The sequence below is a fragment of the Enoplosus armatus genome, chromosome 18 (genome assembly GCF_043641665.1).
Source record: "Enoplosus armatus isolate fEnoArm2 chromosome 18, fEnoArm2.hap1, whole genome shotgun sequence".
Classification (NCBI taxonomy): domain Eukaryota; kingdom Metazoa; phylum Chordata; class Actinopteri; order Centrarchiformes; family Enoplosidae; genus Enoplosus; species Enoplosus armatus.
The window spans coordinates 16,589,228-16,610,643 of NC_092197.1; the positions used below are offsets into that span (position 1 = coordinate 16,589,228).

The 21,416-nt window shown below is 40.5% G+C and overlaps 1 protein-coding gene across 1 annotated transcript in view; it reads left to right on the top strand.

The window, feature by feature from the left end:
• Window positions 1–11,577, top strand: part of LOC139301663 (probable flavin-containing monoamine oxidase A) — a 35,133-nt gene extending 23,556 nt beyond the window's left edge. The window contains exons 9-12 of the mRNA XM_070925104.1: window positions 1,375–1,533; window positions 3,419–3,505; window positions 5,283–5,383; window positions 11,232–11,577. Coding sequence (XP_070781205.1) covers window positions 1,375–1,533; window positions 3,419–3,505; window positions 5,283–5,383; window positions 11,232–11,577 — 693 coding nt within the window. The remainder of the gene's footprint in view (window positions 1–1,374; window positions 1,534–3,418; window positions 3,506–5,282; window positions 5,384–11,231) is intronic.
• The last annotated feature ends 9,839 nt before the right edge of the window (window positions 11,578–21,416 follow it).

The window sequence follows — 21,416 nt, forward strand, 5'->3', positions numbered from 1 at the left end:
AGGTAAGATGACGCTACTGGAATATTGAATTCATTTCTTCGAAGATCATTTATCAAATCAAGTCAGTATTTATTTAGGATTAAAAAAAACAAAGTGCAAAACAAGAAATAGAAGTAACATGCATAAATAATATGGAACATATTACAAACAAATAATATAACACAGACTCACAATAACCCCGATCTCAATGTTGTAGAGATACAGAGTGAATCTGCATGGATGGATAAATACACAGGCAAACACATGTGCATCCAGATGTAGGCATGCATATGCAAATGTAAATGCACATACTCGCACAGCAGTTAGCAGAAGTGACACGAAGATTGCTGATGTAGTAGTAAGAAGTAAGTCACAAAATGAATATTCGTACAAATGAATGTCAAAATGAAGTGTCATTTGATGCACACTCATAACAGTCTGTACTGCCCAAAAGCCTTAGTCGCAGGTACATCAGAATCACTTATTATTACATGAGGCTGCAAGTTTGCCAGCAGTCTACAAATAGCGTGTGCTAGAGAGCCAAATACTTATTATTTTATGAGACATTAGTATTACATTTGTAGGTCTCATGCCATCTTGGGAAGTACCATAGAATGGTTTTGACACTGGATGATAATAAGAAATCTACCCATATGAAATGTTGTGTGTTGTAATATATACATTTGTTTTTTTAACTTTGCATATGAACATTCAATGTTTGTATGTATCATTGTACATGAGTTTGGCTCCTTTTTATACAGATCTCACAAAAGATTGTACTTTGTTTAAACTGTATGTTTTGCATATGGTAGTTTAGTAGAACAGAGTTATACTACGCTGTATATTTTGTCAATGACAATATAATACAATGGTTGGCTCTAAGGCTTTTTTCTTCAGATGAGAGGCCAACCTGCACTACTGAACCCACTGCATAGAAATACTAGGAGCAAATCAACTGCACACCATTCAGTTTGCAGATTACTCATTCATAGCCAGTACAGTCTCTTGGGTTATGTGGTCTCTATTCAGTTAATGAGGGTGAGTAATCCTATCATGCACTACTTAACTAAGTAGAAAAAGTTAATACCTAAAAGTGACTTGCATTTAATCCCATGTTACTAATGCTATGGTTGCACTTCATAGAAACAAAGCAAGCCCTTGAGCAACAGAGATTTTGCTGCTACAAATTACCTTCCTTTTGAATGCTGTTGAATGTGACACTTGTGTCTACTTGGTGTCTATTTAGCTTTCAAGTGCAGTTCATTCTCTCCAGGCAGAAGCTTGTAAGAGATGACACTCGACATAACTTGTGCGCAAGTGATTTCTGGTTGGGTTTTGCGTTAAACCTCTGTAGTTATTGATATACGATGAAGCGGCGTCTCTGTCTCTCTACAGGCTTTCTGGAAGGAGAAGGGCTTCTCTGGGGAAATAGTGGCAGGATCCTCCAGCGACTGTCCGTTCTGTGTTACCTTCGATGCCACCAGCCCCAGTGGTAATGCTGCTTTGGTAGGCTTCATTGCCGGCCAGCAGGCTTCTAGATGGAGCACCAAGGAGGTAAATGGTTATCAATGTGATTAGTAGTTATCGATATTTATCGACAATTTCAACATGTCAGTGACAGCTGTGCCTTGTGCTATCTATCGTGTTTTCATTGATTCATTGTGATCGCTTGTAAATTCATGATGCATATATATGGTAAGTGAGCAAAGTAATTGATGCACACTTTTTCCATGATCAAGATGATGTTTTGTAATTATGTTTAAGTTGACAGTGGCTATAAACTGCGGTTCAAATTGTGGGCAGCCATGAAAGATTCCATTATCAAGAGCTATTCTTGATCTTGCAAGTTGCCCTAACGAGATGTCACAGCTTCCAATAGCTTAACTCTGAAGTCTGGTAGTTTTATTAGATGTAAATTGTACAATAAGTGCGTGTGTTCAAATGTAAATGCAGGTGAGCATTAAATTAGGCTGCAAACTGTTACTTTGTTAAATATAGGACATAATGGGCTGAAGGGTACTTTTAAACATTTTCATTTTTTGGTGCTATTTGCTTTTAGGTAATCTCTATTTCCGAAGTGTCAATTATTTACCTTAAAACAAATACAAGCTTTTCAATGGCACATGGTGGTAGGTGAAAGAAAGATGATAAAAATGGAGAATTGTTTTATTCTAATGTAAGGAGCCACTTGATTGTTAATGGTTATCGACTGGGTAAACAAGTAATCCCACAAGCAATGGCCTTGACTGAATTACTACATCACAGAATCAACACAATATCAAGTGTTGATGAATTCTATTGGATTCATGCAGGCTTAATATCCCTTTACGCCTATGTGGCTGATTAATAAGGTTATATTTCATATAATCTGCCAGTGACTGAATATTGCTATTGACAGCTGTAATCCCTGCAATTGTTCTCCCATACACACTTTTCGCATACTCACATCCTCTCCTCTTCCTTGCTTCCCATCTGTGATGACATTTTCATTTAACCCCAGTGCTTTCCCTCTACCTGAAAAAATAAATAAATACCGCCTTGTCTCTAGTGTTGTTTTGGCATTTTGGTCATTAGCCTGACTTGCTACAAAGCTCAAGAGTAGCTGTCTCCCCGCCGTGCCATGCCGCACAGGGTGCTAAATAATTAACCCCTTATTTGCTACCTGACTGCTAAACATAGGAGAATAGTGTTAGAGTGTGTGAGGCAAGTGAACATCAGGGTTACAATTACACACGAGTTGTGCTGTTTAGTATATATATGTGTATATATATGTGTGTGTGTGTGTGTGTGTGTGTGTGTATATATATGTGGATCTCATACAGTGTACTTGGTTGGATTTGAAATGCCAGGTTCTTTATTATCATGTGCACAACAATTGCAATGAAGCAGTCATTAGCAATGAAATTCTTAATTTTTTGCTACGTAATTTCATAGGAACTGCAGCTGACACTATTAGCAGTCACTATGCAGCAAATTAACAGAGGGGTTTTTCTTGATTTATAGATTCCACATTGAAAGCAATTTGGCACCATGCTTCAATTTACTCTTTCTTCCTTTGTAAGGAGTATATTAAGAGACTAGACTTGACAAGAGTTTCAGACCCAAATTATTGCACAAGGGTGCGCTGAAAAAAAAGGTAAAGTGACATGCAGATGAGGAATATTTGACAATTTTGCAACATCTGCCAGCATGTTTTATGGTGATCTGCGCTTTTGGTCCTCAGGCCTCCGCTGCTCTGTACATAACTCACTGTGTGCACTAATACAACCAGGAGCATGTGCTGACCATGCTTGAGTTATTCAAATTGACTGCTGTGTCCAGCTTGGATTGGTTTCTAGAATAGGCATTCATATTTTAGCAGCTGGCTGTTATATTTCTGAGTGATGAGCAAGTGTAATGCAAGCACCGTGTTGGCACAGGCATTTCCTTCTGTTTGCAGGATGGAGAGAGGAAAAAAGCTGTGCTTTCCAGTCTGGTCAAATACCTAGGTCCTGAGGCCGCATCTTTCATCCACTATGAAGAGAAAGTAAGTAGTTCAGTGGCAGATGTCTCATCTAATAAAACAATAATGTTTTGGTTTGAGGCAGAATTTTGTAGTGCTAAAATTCCTAGTCTCATTTTTTACCCTGGATTCCAGAGAGGAAAGCATTTTGTGTAGCAAAAAGCTGCATTTCTGTCGGCAAAACTGAGCCAAACTGATTTATTTATTAAAGATTTGTAGTGTAGTGTAATGCACACTGAGTGAAACAGTTGCTTAAAAAAAGGCTTATTTTATAATAGTTACAGTCTTAACTAGTCTAACCTTACAATACAAAACAATAATACAAACAGGGGGCCCAACATGGGTCTACCAAAGACCTGTGATAATCCCATTTTTATTACCTCTAATTTTGTACTGCAGCAATGCAATTGTTAGTCCACATTCATCAAATGTGCTAATGTTGACCACAGATGTTGATGATCCATCATGCAAACATATATACAGATGTGGTAACAACCACAACTGAGTCCATCTGTACCAACAATGACATTGTCTTAATATGAAGGTGGGAGGCCAGCGTGGGATCACAAAATGGTCTGGGGAGTTTTGATATGGCTCAGGGACCGAAGGCAATTTCTTTTCTGGGATGGCAGGGGAGGCCATCCATAGAGATACTCTCACTGTGGCCCTTATGGGAAAATAGACTCATTTCTTAAACTGTTCATGTCAAGGCATGTTAATACATACCAATAAATCCCTGGAAGGTGGGTGTGGAAAACTTGCAGAAGGTGGAGGCAACCGGCCATTATGGACACACATGAGCTTCTACTAGCACAAATGCTGGGAAAGAACATTACATGCAGTAGACATCCTACTTACCTTACCTACTTACATTTTCTACCACATACAGCTACTTAACTCCACTGCATGATGCACAGCATACATTGGTAGAGTGTGAAACAGCACATTAGTCATGCAGATATGTGATTTAGTCCCTGGACTGCTTTTTCCTCGCTTCACTGTCGAATGGCAAGATGGAAAGTAAAACTGCCCTGAGGAAACTTGAGGCAAGGACATTAAGGGAGACATCATGAATGTACTTTGTAGAGACTCAATGGGAACATAGAATATCAAGAAACTCAATAACTCAGAAGAGAAGAATGCTAAAAGATAAATTGAAGGTACAGTGTTGAGAGACATATCTGGTCTGATTTTATGGTAGCCCAATGAGTTTCACAGTTTCTTGATACTAAATACTAATTGTTTTTGTACTCGTCATTTTTTGAACAAATTCAAAAGTTATTCATTGTAGTTTGACTTATGTTTATGTTTGACTTGGCTTATCAACACGATCAGCACTTGGAGCTGCAGCTGCAGAAGCTCATTGCGGCAATTAAGGTACTTTAAAACCCTCAGCGCCTGATTGACGCAATTTAGGTAAAAATTCTGGAATGTCCATCACAAATAAACATCCATAAATTGGCATAGAAATCATACGGAAAAGATGCTCCTAAAAACTGAGAACTATCACATCTTTAAGTTCACTTCAGTTATAAAGCAATCCAGTGATAGACGTCTGTACATTCATGGCCACATTTAAAACAGGAAATGCTAATAGCTAATTCAGCATAACAAACAAGGGGTGTTGGGGGCGCAGTTCTCAGTAGTGTCTGAAGGATGGTCAGACTTTGAAAACCCCTGATCCATGGTCTATATTGTGCTTTCATGTCCTGTGCTATCAAATAAGATGAGGCTAGAGTAGATTTGGGCAGTTCTGTGAAATACTTCAATGTTAATGTCATTTAACTTTTCTGCTTTACAGGATTGGGCTAAGGAGGACTACAGCGGGGGCTGCCCTGTTAATGTCATGGCACCAGGTCTGCTAACATATTACCATCCTAGCCTGAGGAAGCCCTGTGGCAGGTAATCACCCTCACGGATGACAAATACACTGCAGCGTCAAACCTTTCCTTCTCCCTACACTCAAGAGTCACCTTTCCTCTGTGTTCTCACCAGAAGAATTGGTTACGTAGAAGGGTGTAGCAGAGTAAACAGATGTTACAGTTTCTAAATCTTTGATCTTTTCAAGAGCTAAATATACAGTTTATAGTTCAGTAAATAGTATCATTGTACACTAGATGACAGTGTGAGAGATACCGACTGTGGTTGCTGCATGCCCATGCTATTTTTATACCACAGAAACAATGTCTGCACATCACCCTGCCAACCAGGTATTACTCACCAGCAGCCAGTGCCTACAGATCATTGACATGAGTCGTGGGAGTGATTATGCCTTCACTGATACATATTAGTCCAGTTCCAAAGAAATGGCAAGAGGTCGGCAGGGGTGGTGTTCTCATAGGAAAACGTCCTATAATCCATTTTCTAATGGCCTGTTCGGAGATGCACAAAGCTGAACGAATGAGAGCGAGAGGTGGGGAGGGGGATCCAGGTAATGTATTTCCATAATGACATTAAGTCTGTGGGGAGCAGAGGAAGCTCATTACATAACGTAACTCAAACAGCAGCATGGGGCAGTAGCCCTTGTCCACATCCCTTCCCCATATAGGAAATGGATCCTCAAGGACAAGCTATGACCTTGACACAAATCCAGCACGTGTAATGAAGACAAGCCCATGCTTGGTTGACTAAAATGCTGCTAAACAGCACGACAGATTCCAGTAGTGTCTGATGCGATTATGGGATTGTATGAATCCTAATACTGACCGCGGTGTGGTTTTTATAATTAGTGTAATTATCCTAGGTGGATACTATGCCTGAGTGGTCAGTATGTGAGATTTTTACTTTTATTTTTAGGCCCTCCTTACTCGCCCTAATTCTAGGTGTGGTGAGAGAGAGTGGAAAAGAGAATGAGCAAGAAGAAAGAAAAGCTGCCAAGAACTATGAATAAATTGACCTCAGTGGGTTCATGCTTTACGAAGTTAACAGCTCCAAAATGCATGCAGGATGAACACTGCACTGTCAAGAGTTGCTTAGTGGGATGCTGAACAAAAGAAATTGGTTGTTTGTGCTGCTCCTGACATTGTTTGGATTATTACAGCCAACAGAGAAGGATTAGTTCATTCAACCTTTGATACACAGTGTAACAGAATACATTGAAAATCTTTTAAAATTGTGTGAGTTTTAAATGCAGTGGGCTTTTGTAAAATAATATCAGATGTTCATACTTAACTATTTTAAAGATTGGTGCTGAGAGTGGTAATTAGGCACCTAATTATAACACAAGTGGAGTTCTCCATCAGAGCTCTATAGACTTAGTAGTTCATCTCCGTGTGTACACACAGTGAAGTTTGCACCCATTCAGCCATTTCAGGATTAGCTATCAGTCGTTTCTGTGTTTGGAAGGGCGGTAGCAACACTGCTCCTCATCTTGAGACACCAAAATGACTCCCCAGGGAGCCTCACTTCTCAAAAAAGCAGGGTTATAATATTTAGTATCATTCTTTCTTTTCTTTTTTTTTTTACACGGGCCTCCTCTTCTTACAGGGCAATGCCTGATGTTTACCCCTAATACTGTATGTGGACCCAAAGCTTGACTGCAGACCAACATATGGTCACAGCACCATACTGCTTGCCTTAAACACATGATCTTCACTGGGCTACAAAACATGTGCAGGTCTTTACAGTGCATCAATAGTATAAGTGTCTCATTCAAAGTCCCTAAGGTCTACATATGGTTAGTGAAGTGGCTAAGATCAACGCTGATATGCATTCATATAATGTATGATAAAAGACTGTCTAGCAGCCTTATACTCAGAGTCTTTGCCCCAAAATTCTCCAAAGTACAGACTTAAAGAAACACCCAGTCACATCTAACGAGTCAAATCGTATGAATAGGCACAGCCAGCCACAGAACTGCTGCACAAATCTCCTCCACTGGAAAAGACTCAGCAACACTGCTTCTAGTATTTGCATAAAACAGCCTTGGGGGGGATCCCTTCCTGCCAACACATACAGTATGATTGTGATATGCCAACACAAAGGCCAAAAGCAAAACATCTGTTTATACAAGGACAATCAAACAAAACAAATGTGTGATGGAAAAGTAAGCAAGAGGCAAATGTTAAGATGTTTCTAGTGCCAACGGACAAGTAGGTAAAATAACTAGTCTCTTATGTCTTCCGAGTGAATCCACTCCTGCTGAACCGACTGATACAAACGGACCCTGACTTCACCCTGCACATACCAAAGCAGCACTATCCTGCAAGCACACAGGCCAGGATGCAAACTTAAAATCTGTGAGATCCCACTGGTACTCACACGCAGGAGGGTTTACTAATTTTTTTTAATTACAAGGAGAATATAAAGGGATGAATTGCAATCTGTACCACCACCCACACCCAAGGGAATTACAGAGCATTGCTAAATACACAAAGATTAGGCTGTGAACAGGTGTTAGACAGGTGTTCATTTGATCAAACTGAACATTAAGTATCTATCTATGATCCTTACGCCAAAAGTTAGCAGCATGATCCACCACGTAGAAACTTCAAGGGACTTTGTCAACTCAATTCAGGAAAACATACTTGAAGCAGACGAGATGATTGTATCATATGTCTCCCTGGGGGTACAAGTGACAAGAATGTCACCAATTGCTACACAACCAAACCTTAGAACAGATCTGCATCGAGCATCTGTGTTGAAACGCCATATAATCAAACACAGAGGTGCTTTCTGTCGGCAGAAACAGGCTGCACCACAAGTTAATTAGTGTCTACCATTGTAGTCAATTAGGTCATCATGAGGACGGATGTACACACCTTTAGACTGTCATATATACTTCATTACTGTACGTGAAAAAATAGAAAGGAGAGGGATAAAAACAACAATTAACTACAATTCAGTCTCAGACAGTTTATGCAACACTTCAAATTTCCATATATGGACATAAAAGCATTTGATTATATTTTAGAACGAGTAACATTATTCCAGAGAATGCCTTAGTCAGTGGGATCAAATGCTCGAGAAAGGTCGCTATAGAAAGACAGTTTTGTCCTTGAGTCTATATTTGTGCTCAATGTGACAATGTTGACCGGTTTCTTACTAAATCCATTTTGTTCATCTGCTGTTACAATATCTGACTCAGCCCACTGGGAAATGTGATTAAATTGAATACAGCAGAACAGTTTGTATACAGCGGAGGTCAAAATGATATCCCACAAACTCAGAGGGATTCTTTTATCTTTATTCCCAAATTCAGTAATTGGATTAATCCCATACTTGTGCATTTTCTGGAATCGCCCATGTTGGGGAATTTAAATGGTAGACCACCGTGTTCGCATGCTTTACTTTTTCTCAACAATTTACAAAAACAAAGCCTCGCATTCATTTTGACAGAGCACCGAAGTCGTGGATGCTGTCGTTTGATCAGTTTCACTTAGCTATTATCTTATAATAACCTATTTAAACACGACACCAATCAAGTTCAATCAAGACCACAAGGCGGTCTTTTCAATCTGACAAGCTCCCACTCTTATCATAATGCCGCTGCTCATTATAGTGTTTACTGCCACCTGCTATGCATGCCGCTGTAATGGTTGCATTGATTGATGTCTCACTACGCCACTCCTGCCTGTTTCAGTTTTTAATACCATACTTGGAGATGCATTGCTTTCCTTTTTCATTGTCATTTGTATATAGTATATCTCTGTAATATGTAGGTTTATCACGCTCTGGCACTAACTGAGTCACCCGCTGTATAAAGCCATTACAGAGCATCCTCAAACAAAAGTCTATAACCATGTGTTACATGCTAATATACACATCTATATTTCGGGTAATGTCAGGCCACTTTAACACTTTAAATACAGTCTTTATCAGCTTGCGGTAGCCCCAAGACCTCTCAGTGGACAGACAGGCAGTATGCATTACCAAGCCTGATGACATGTTGCCAAAAGGCCTTTCAGTTGGAGGTCTCAAGGTCTTGGATATTTTCCTGATGGAGATGGAGTGGCATCTTTTATTAGGCTGGCCTGAACAATCAAAATGCTTCTGAACATTTCCCGTGGCAGCTTTGGCACACACACACACTGATCCTCTGTTTACTCCTGACTACTCTGTTTTTGTGGTCATCCAATTTTTTGTGAGCACCCTTGCTGAATAGTAACGTCCCTTTGTGAAATTCGCTGTCATATCCTTTGAAACATCAGAGAAGTGCGCATATGGAGTCTAGATCAAGCTTGTTTGATGCCGAGGCCTTGAACTCTGCCGTTCACTTAACATGAATTAATCACCAAGGATACTGGCCAGATTAAAGGAGCTAAGAGGGAGCCCCTTGCATTCCTCTGAATGGTGGGCAGGGGTGGGGGCTGGTATTGTAGAGGAGACTTGAAGCAAGTATGATGGGCTAGGAAACAAATGAGTAGTAATCCGTGATACGTGTCCTTTGAATGTTGAATTAGCCTCGTGTCTTATATAGTATTATAGTACACAGATGTGAGAGTATGGAATCAGTTGGTGTGAACCAGACTTTGCTTCCCTCAGTAAAGCCGGGATTATGGTACATGTAACACGTACTGCGGAATTACACTCAACACAGGTGTGAGTGTCAGGCGAGCTGATTGGTTGATACAGCTCCTTTCAGGAGGCGGGTCTGTAACAAAAAGCACATACATGTTATATTCCAAATCTGGAATATGTTTACCTACATGCGGCCCGATTTAGTATGTTCCCGCCTTAAGGCATGCAGGATCACTAGCATTCAAAGGGTGCAGATCATTCATCTCTTTTGTTTTTGTGGGAATATTATTGCACTACAATTAGTGAATAACAGACTTGAAGAAACTTAAACTGCATGGAAATTTATCTGGAAATGCTGTGAGTGACTCCTTCAACAACTCAAGAGCATTGTGTTTTCTCCTTTCTTCACCACCTTGTACATAGTGCTGTGGGGTGGTTTCTCAAGACCAAGGCTGGATATTATCTTGTGTTTCTCCAGGGGACTCGCATTCCCACCTCCCAGCTAGGCAGGTTACAGTATAGACTACAAACTCTTAACCCCTCCCCTACCTTGGACTGGGGCTTTAAGAAAAGTAGCTAACCTGCTGCTAAGACGCCTCCATTTGGGGGTGGCTACTTGTTTGTTTTTGCAGCGCCACTGGTAAAAATAGAAGGTTATGCATTATCTTCAATTCAGCAGCCATTGTCTTCAACCTCTTGGGGGGCTGGCAGCTGCATCCACTGCCACATTGACTCCAATGCTTGTTTTCCTCTTTTTTTTTCCATCGCACTAGACTGTTAATTGTTCTACAGTGCTTTTTTGAGAATGTCTATTACACAGTCAAACCCACAATGCTAGCATCCTGCCAATGACAAAGCAGTCTGCATACTTCAGCTGAAGTTTAACTGTGAAAGTAGTATGTTCAACTCTAAGGCACAACAAACTGGGCACCACGGGCAGTAATTTATAAGGTTTAGACATCCATGACTTGGTTGTCATTACATGGAGCAGAAGAAAAGCAGAAGAGAGGATGACAAGGAGTAGTTATTGTGTTTTTCTACAGAGCAACCCCTACAGGGTTGAACAGGCTCAACCCAAATTGCTTGAATGTACTTGCAAAGACAGAAACTGCATGGGTTTGTCAGAGAGGAAATCTCTTCAGTCAGCTTCACATATGTGCTTCACATCTACACTGATAAGGCAAATTAGTCTGAATGGCTTAAGATTATATACTTACAATATAAATGTGCTGAAAGGGATGTAATAACTCCAACAGAGAACATAAGGCTCACTGATTTGCTTGATTTACAGGATTCATTGGGCAGGCACAGAGACAGCCACCCAGTGGTGTGGGTACATGAGTGGTGCCGTCCAAGCTGGCCAGCGAGCTGCTCTGGAAGTACTGGCTGAACTCTGCCCCATGGCCCTGACCCAGGAGGAGCAGGAAGCAGTGCAGCAAAGTCAAACTGTCAAAGGTCCTGTCAAGCAAACCCCGTCCAAACTCATGAGCCTGTCTACCTGCAAGGCCATGGTAATAGCAACACTGACAATAAGTGCTGCTCTCTTGCTGGCTCGGCGTCAAAATGCATTTCCAATGGTCAAAACGTACTTGACGAATGTATTTTCCACAACCAGGCATACTGCATTCCTAGAGTAACAGAGAGCATTTCACCTTTTTGGTTTAGACAGAATGAGCGAGTACAGTTTTTGCTGGTTCAAACTCAATTAGATAAATTTTCATTATATTATATCATATTAAATCAGATTATAATATAGGACTATGTGGCGTTACTTACAGTGCCTACATGTTGATTTAGAATGTGCAGATTAAATACAATATGTTTTCTGCTGTGGTTTTTCTTTTATAATTACAGTATAATTATTTTGTGGTATAACATGTATTACATTATGAAATGCTGATTTTCATGTGTAATTTACTAATAAAACTAACAGAAAATCAACTGCTTTTTTTGTTTAAAAAAGGCTTGTTAGGCTTGTAAGGCTTTGCAAAATTAGAATAACTCTTAACCTCTTTTATCTAATTTCTGTCTGTAGCAATGCCTATGGAGATCAACTGGAGTCTGAGCAGCATGTTATCTCATTTACCTTTTTAACATTTAAAATTGTAACCATAAGATTTAGGTTGTGCTTGTAAGCCCTAAGGCTTCAGAGCCATCATGTTGTGTTTAAACCAGTTTGCAGTGAGAAAATGCAGCTTTCATACTGCATGCCTTCCTTTGTTTCCCAGAGAGCCGTAAAAACCTGCTTGAGAGGCTTGGAGCAGAGCCACACACGCGTTTGTGCGCCCACAAAACCACCAGCAGACATTCGGATGAGCGTAAGATGGATGAACCAGTCGCACAATGATAACGTCCCAGAGAAAGTGATTTAATCGCTATCACTTGATTGCCCAGTTGATTGAAAGGATTTTTGTCAGTCCCCGTGTCTCTCTCCAAGAGAGTATCTCAAACGCCCACTGATCATTGGGCAGAAGTCTATGACTCCATTGGCGCCATGGCATGCTATTTGTCTTTGTTATCACTGGCTTGCACTGAATCAACCGCCTGGTCTTCCTGGTTTGATTTAAGCCAGTCCAGTTTGAATCAACACCAACATCTCCAATAGGGCAGTATCTGAAGTACCAGAATTTTGTCAGTTAAATTTGATTTAGCTGTTCAATATGAATATTCTAATGTATACTAACTATGCTCACAACTATATCGTATTCATTTCCTGTAAGCTGTAAATTCACCACTTCAAAGCAAAAGGTAGAAGATAACATTATCTCTGAGCCGGAACGGGCACTGACCGTCTCACTCCAGGTCCGTAGCTGCCTGGACTGCACTAGTCAAGATACTTCTGTTTTGCATTTGTTTCGAATATGATACTATTTTTTTCATTACTAATGATAATATCAGCATTAGAACAATTTGAGTGAAAAGTTGAATCTTTGAAAAATGTACAGGAATTTCAGAAAATCAGCTGGCATGGACTCTATAAGTTTGTGCCAAACCTGATGACCCATGTTATCCCAGCATGATTTGACACCTTTGTGATGCTCCCAAGATAAGGGTGAAATGCAGTAAATCGCTTTTTAGCAAGTTTGGAAGCGCAAAATAGGGTACACAAATTAAAAAGCAGAAAAGACAGATCAGCATCTTTCACTATCACACTCTGCTCTGCACAGTGGACTGTGTGTTTGTGTGGGCATTTTATGCCTTTTTTACATTAGTAATGTTGCTGTAATTACTGCAGCCTCTGTAAACACCTGTCGTAGCACTTGCCTCAGTGTTTGCCTTGGGGCAATAGCACCAACTTTAAAAATTCATACATTGCAGTGCAGTGTAATCGATATGTTACAATAAACAACTCTTTTCTCATAACTAAAACCAGCCCATTTGTTTAGGCAGATCTATCTGCTATCATACTATATGTTATGCTGACTTAAATCTAGTCATGCAGGCGCTTGTGATAACAACAGTTCCGTTATAATGCCATTCAGAAACCCTGGAATAAATACGGTCTTTGTGAAGCTTATAATGTTCATTTATTTTAAATGATGTCAGTAAGGGGTTGATTCAACTCTGCCAATTGTGTTAAGACTGAATTTTGCAGTATTGTTATGCAAATGTCCCATTGAGTGCCTTTCAGTTAATGTTGGCAAGGGTTTACTAATGGCCTCTGCTCCTGTTTGCCAAAAGCAGCTTCCCTGTGTTTAACATACGACATGATTTTTGAGGCTGTTTTGAAAACTTAATGAGTCATTTGTGCAGCTGCCTTTGCAGCTGTGATTTAGTTGCTTCAAAGTTAAACACCCGTTTTCTTTGATGCTGTAAAAGTAACAGTGTGGAATTCAGGGGGCTGACGTGCATGTAGCTCATTCGACTTTCACGCTGGTATTCCCGTCCCACCTCAGACCAACAATTAAAGGAGCTCTCCACCAATTCAGCATTGCACTCTTAAGAAAGGGTGCTGCTATCCTCAAGCAAAGATGAGGAGGTGGGCTACAGAGGTTTGGTAAGCTCACTTATTTCTAACTCCACACCCCCAAATTGTTTCCACTTTCAAACCTGTACATCTTCTGCCCCACTGATGCCGCCTCAGGTGATTAATTCAGTTTCGCGCCGCTCCCTCTTGAGTGACAGAAGGGTTCATACAACTTTTTTCCACATATGCAGTAGTGCTCCCTAAGACCTGTGAACATACTCTGATGTGTACAATCGGTGGAGTTCCCCTTTAAGACCACAAACTTGCCTTAATCTTATCCCAGTGTTTTAGCTGTATAACCTTAACCATACCTAAATACTTTAGATGCAATGTGCAGATATTTTTGTTTACGTTAAATATTGGCATTTTACAAAATATATCAACAATCAGTCTGGAAATTACAAAATCCAGCTACACAATTGATTCTTTTAGATCATTTTATCGTATTTTTTGAAGGGAATATAAGTCAACTTGCAGGGGAACAACAAGGCCAGATAGTCAGGATTGTAGACGGTTCTCACTCTTGTAGATATGACTGCATGAACCAATCATAAAATGAAAAACATCCAACAGAAAGTGATTTAATCGTTATCACTTGATTGCACAGTTGATTGAAAGGATTTCTGTCGGCCCCCATTTCTCACCAAGAGAGTATCTCCAACACCCACTGATCATTGAACGGTCGTCTGGTGCCATGGCTCCCTATTTGTCTTTGTTATCACTAGCTTGCACTGGATCAACTGTCTGCTCTCGCTGGTTTCATTTAAGCCTGTCCAGGCTAAATCAAGGCCAACAACCCAACATCTCTCTAAACAGTACGGTGTCGGCGCCAGAACAAATCTGACAGGCAGATTTCCACTCAGATTTCCAAATGAGGGAGACACATAAATCATCTGCCGTAGCAACAAGGTGTATAGATAGCCACAGAGGCTGTTGAACAACCCCCGCCAGGGGTTCAAGGTCATTCAGACCAAACCAGAACTAACGTTCATGAATACACAACAAAATCGAGCACCAACACACCCCTGAAAGAAAGACACACATTGTCTGTGCATTCCAAACACACTCACTACCTTATTACATCCACGGTTCAGCACCAAGGACAGCGACACTGTTGACTAAACACCGGAGAGCAGACAGCTGCGGATGTGAGCAATGTACAAATGAATCTACAGCAGAATAGAAGCATAATAAAGCCAAGGGTTAAAAAATAAGCTTCACTCACCATTAAAATAGCTGAAGGCGGCGAGTAACTGTGTCGAGCTGTGTGAGGACAACATCTTCCCAGTCATTAGTGCACTTCTGTCAGTTCTCTCTCTCGACGGCCAGCTGCACCAACCGGGCCTCCCATGAGTGAAGCATGTCTTGATGATGTTCAGTGAGAATGGAAAACAGCTTTTTACACATGTGGCAGTGAAGAAAAGAGCATGTTTTAATGCAGTGAAGAATCGCCCGCCCCTGGCAGTGCTACAGCAACTGCTGGGAGAACAGTGTCTCTGTCTAGCATCTGTCTTGATAGTACATAAACGATAATCTTACAAATGAGCCGATTATGTGTATATAAACGGACTTGGTAACGCTGTAATAAGATGATCGGTGACAGCAGTCCAGGTAGAGACAGCCTGTGGGAGTGGATGAGGAGAGGTAACGAGCTGCACCGCAGGTTGTATATAAAGATATAAATACAGTCATACATATAAAGATATCATATGTAGTCTATGAGCTGCACCTGTCCACCGCTAGTTGCTGAGGTGTTAGCTTCGCTGGAACTGGTGTGTAACAGCTACCGCCCTGGGCTAACTTAGCCTCGTTTCATATTGGCACCTGCCCGTTGTAGAGTCTCAGGGGATAACCCTGCTCTGGAGGTTAGCAGGCCCTAGGCTCAAGATGGATTTAGCCCACCTGGAATGGTCAACGATTGCGCTGGTGTGAAAGCTTTTTTAGCCTGGGACTAAGTGCAGTGAGAAAAGCCAATTGGTTTCCTTCACTTTCTGCACTAGCCGGAGTCCCAACTGTTCCCTCAAGTGCTGCAGCGTCTGACCTTACAGCTGGTGTAGACTAGTCAGTCTTCAGTGCTAGCCTGCTAACAAATTCAATTTAGGCGCGTTTTACACTTCCTGTCACGTGTGTGGACAAAATCGCACAATCTGACGTTCTGCTCTGAAGTTCCACCCACCTGCACAAACAGGAGATTTCATCATTTTATCATATTTATTGATTATTTATTTCATTATTTTATTTATTATTTTATATCTAAATGTTAATTAAAATGTGTAACTCATTTACACAGGTAACGCAGGTAATCACAGATTCTGGTTGAAAAAAACTTGAGCAATTCACATCCTATCGTGCTCTGTGACATGCAGGACTGGGCAGGTCCAGTTGAGCTCGGACAAGATGAGTGACTTTGAAAGAGGGTTCAATCAGCAAGAAGTCACTGAATGGTTTAAAGTATGAAAAGCAACTGAATTGTCGCCCATCTGTGTATATATTGTATATACTGTCCTGTAGGTGCCTGCAGGTCTCAGTGGGGAGATAATCTCAAGCTGCTCTGTGAAATGTGTGACAAGGACATGAGGCAAACACACGCTCATCTCCTCACTCATGTGCATGTATGCTTCATTTTATATCACAGTTATTTACGGCTTATGATACACCGGTGTGTGCTGGGATAGGCTCCAGCCCCCTGCGAACCTGAACAGATGTATGTGGAGAATGGATGGACGGATGGATATTTTAATTCATTTTCACTTAATTTTCAATAATTAATGCAGAAACTGCAGGAACATTCAGGGAAAATATAATTTTTTTTATAATACACATAATATAAGTCCTCCATGCAATAACCAAAGCAGTGGTTAGCATTTTCAGTATAACTACTTTACCTGCTATGAATGTTGCCAATTGATGTTCTGACAATATCTGCTCTGAATCTAAGAGTGGGTGACTCTTCGTCTTTCCAGGACTTTTTGAAAGGGAGCATTTCAATTTTAAAATTAATTCCGTCATTTGGATCAAGGTTGTATTTTAAAGCAGAAATCCAAAGAATATGAGCAGAGAGAGAAGGTGAAGTATTTGTAATTTTTCTGAGAGGTGTCCTAAACTGGAGATGACAAGAGTGAATGGATTTATATACGGTCATAACATTTTGAGTATTTAATGTATTTTTAAATTGGTGTAATTCAAAAGTAATTTTGCCAAATGTTCATGTTCAGATGGGAAAACACAGTCAGCACAGAAGCTTATAGGAGACCGAAAATTAGTCTTACCCCTAAATCCAACACTCCTTTGTAGTTTTTCTTTAAAGTTCATTCTTGACCTCGGGAACAGGATGTGCGACAAAATAATCTCAACTGTAGAAGGTCCACGTAGCTTTGTCAGAGCTTACGACCAAATGTCACCCATTCTTCATCAGCTAATGGAGCTGGTGCAGGGGTCATCTCATGACCAAAGAATGGAACGTCAGTCACAAGAAAACAAGCGGTCATATATGTGAGTGAGATGGAGATCATGACCCCCGTCTCAGAGATGTCTTTGTTGACGGACGTGAATGGAGTCCGTGACGTTTTCCTCAGACGTCTACTGACCCCTGGTCGATGACTTTGACCCCTTCCCGGTCAATGCTGTGACCTGTTCTGATCGTTGTATGCTTCCAGTGTTCATTCAATCTTTCGTGTCCTTAAAGGGTACAGTTCTGGTATTTTAAAACCGTGGCCCTATTTTGTTTTTTAATTTGGGGGTATAAATGACTAATGGTTTCCAAAAGTTTTGGAATTGGTCCAATAGATCGCCTCAACCTGCAGCCGCAACGTAATCTTTTGTGAAAAGTACGTCCACTAGAAGTGCTTGTTTTTGCCAGGCTCAGATTGTTATTCAAGTGTCTGACAACATTATGGAAAGAATCCCTACAGAGATTTGTCATAGAGTAAGAAGGACTCTGACTCACGTTTCCGCCGTTGTCTCCCTGCAACAACTCACCTCTCGCTTCTCTTTGAGCGACACTTCTGTTTGGTTTAACAAAAAGGATCTTACTTTGTGTATCTTCAAATCTACCGGACCAGTACCAAAACATTTGGTAACTATTTTTCATTTAGACCCCAGAATTTGACAAAAATTCAGGATTAAAAATACCAGAACTACCATTCAACAGCTGAATACAACTCTATGTATACTATATACCATATAACATTTGCTTCATATACATACGAATTCGTAGCTTAATACAGGATTTAGGAACACCCCTACATGGTATCTACTGTAATAGCCTATTACATTTTATGGGCCATCCCTGGTGGTCATTCAAAGGATTCAATTCTGGGTGTAATTTATCCTTAATATGCCTCCCTTAGGAGACACAACCCATTGATTTCAGTGTGCTTGGTAACTTATCAGTGCTCTGTGGAAAATACCCAGCTCTCTGTCTCCTTAAACCTTTCATATTTTAGCAGATAATCATTTGTATAAAATTCCCTACTTAACATTCCTCAGTGGATGGCACAAAATACCATGCAGCGAAGGTCAGATTAAACAGATTCTCACATTAGGCTCTGAGAGTGTTGAGTGCAGATCAAATTTGGAGGTAACTCCCCTTTTCAACATTATTAGTTTCCTGTCTGTGTCTTGTCCACAGCTGATCTTGCTGCTTGGGGAGATGACATGACCTCAGCCTGGTACTTCATTCCCCTCAGTGGCTCCCAGTTGGACTCTGTGTTGACTGTTAGTCTGCTGCTTGTTTTGAAGGCTTTAAATGCGCTGGATGGCCTAGACCTTTTAGGTTAGCACATGGAAAACTCTTAGTGATTCCACAGAGAGCTCAGGCTTTTGAGGTTGCAAGCCCTAGACTGGAAGAGCCCTCGCTTCATCAAATCTGCAAAGCTCATTTTATTCATAAGCATTCTTATGCAAGTTGGCCCTGCTGTGATTGCATCCATGTTTCTGTCGTGCATGTATGGTCAGTTGTTTTGCAACTCTGGAGTATCAATTGTATTTGGGTTGTTATCTTACAGCATTTTGATTGCCCATGGTTGTTTTCAACTTTGATTTATTGATAAACTTGACTTGATTTGGACTTACCTACCACAGCCGTTCTTTTGTTTTCATCTATGTGGAATGAATAATATGCAATGCTTCTTCTGAAACTTTTCCATGGGTTTTTCACGCATATTTTAATAATTCTAGTCTCATTTCAAACATCCCAGTCTCCCTAAAGAAGTTCAGTCCTGAAGTTAATTGAGTCAACATTTAAATCACTTTGTCATGGGGGAAGTGCTGAAGACAGCCATTTCTCTGGAGAGCAAGCAAGAACGTCACAGGACACATACAGTTCTCACACACACACACACACACACACACACACAACCACACACAGTCACACACAGTCACAAAAACTGTCCAGAGGCACCACTTAACAAAATGTACTTCCAGTGTACATGCTTAACCTCAACCACACATCACGAGCAACTAGCAACACAGATGATGGACACAATTTGGTCAGTTTGGTTCATTTAGTCATTACAGGCTCAATACATTTGGCTGGTATGACATGGGAGAAAGACCTACAACCATTGGACGCCATTAAAAATCCAACAGTATGTATCTGTTTACTAATGGATATGGTAAGTATTTAAACAATGAATTAGATCATTTTCAGAGCCAAAGAAAACATGTTTCACCAAGTTTCAAATGAATTCTATTAAATCTTTGAACTGCCTTGAACTAATAAGGCTATAGGCTAATCATTTTGTTTCAAATTGTAGTTTAATACAGGAAATCAATATGCAAAAAAATGCAAATCTTTACAGAGCGAGGTGAAGATTTATACCCAATACACAAAATGAGATACTCAGAAAATATAATTACATATAAAAATGTATGAAGAACTGCTGTCTTAAATTTGAGGCCTTTGGAGAACAGCAATAATGGCGGAAACCCTGTGATTCAGTAAAAGGTCCCATTTTGTAGAAAGTGAGAACTCTCTTTCAAGGTCAGTCATCATGCGTAGCTACTCTAGTGGAGTCCCAGAATAAAAATATAGAGCTGAAATGAGTCACATGGCTCCACTGGCTGCAACTTATATCCAACACACCCTTTTGCGAAAGGGCGGTCCAATCGTTGCTCCGCCCACCGCTTCAGTTTGCTTCTTTGCAGTGCAAAGTTGACCTCATGGTAGCATGTAGCAACATTTAGCTCATGTAGCATTTCATCATTAAGCCAGCTAGCCTGCAAACAATCCGACTATTTTGCCCCAGAGCATTTTTGTGGAGGAAAAAACACAGGCTTCTGGCAGGACGGTCATATTAGCTGTTGGCCTCCAAAAAACCTTGTTTACCTTGCCCTGTTGTCAACACCTCAATTTTCACCCCAAAAAGAGGGATTTATCATCAGGTACGATGCCAGAGATCACCGCTTCACTTCAACAAGGTAAGTGCTGCTTCTGCCAACATGTGTATTATCAGGTGCCTTGGCTCTGTGTGTGTGTTATCCACTTTGTCTTGTGTGTGCTGGCTACTGAGTTCTGCTCTCATGTTATGCTGTTCTCGCTGGTGCTGCTTTTGTGTTGATATTGATTGTGAGTTTTTTTTCCTTGTAGTGACCGAGCTTGTGTTTCTTCTGGTTATTGTTTGTCAGGGGCATTATGATGCTGCTATGCAGTTTATTTACTTTTTTTTCAATTTATGTTTTATTTAAGTACTCGTGTTTTTTTGTATTAGCTCAATGCAAACAACAAACAATAGAAAGTAGAGAGAGTATTCTGACTTTCAGAGCTTAAAAATGACTGCTGTCTTCAAATCAATATGCCTCACAGGAAAGATATTCACATTCCTACATTAGAAAATATTTACACCCAAAGGAATGTGCTCACAGTCAATTTGTGTTACTATTCTTCATATCAGTGTTCCATCTAAACCGCTGGGCTCTTTTTCAGTGGCTCACTTTACTGCTCCACTCAGCTGCATTCATGGCCAATCTTAAGTTCATACCCATGTATTGATGGTCATCGGCTGCTGGTCGGAGCGGCATGGCTTTTCATAAAAAGAGACTATCTACTCCGAGGCATGAATTTCTGATTTTAATATCCGTAAGTTGATAATCATCTGCTGCTTACGTGCCTTAGCCTGCTGCTGCATATCAGGTGGATTGTTCCCTTTTTAGATTCATCCATCTCAGTTCACGGTGGTGTAGATAATATATTCCCTGCTTGGAGATGCTTTGTTTGGGAGTGGCCACTTGCCGGCTGGCACTGCTGGCCCACAGATAGTAGATTCCACAGCATAGACTTGTATCTAATGCAGTTTTAGTAAACTTTCCAAACACATGCTGCGCTGAATTTAGTGTGTTCGTGGTCAAAGTCACCAAATGTCATTCATACTCCTTATGAGTTGGCTGATTGAAATACAGCTGATTGCCTATTTCTAATTTCATCCCAGACACCTGGTGTGTTCATTTTGGAATAGCTTTTAAAAAAGGAGGTAGACTGTTTTATCTCACCGTAGCTCAGATGACTACCAG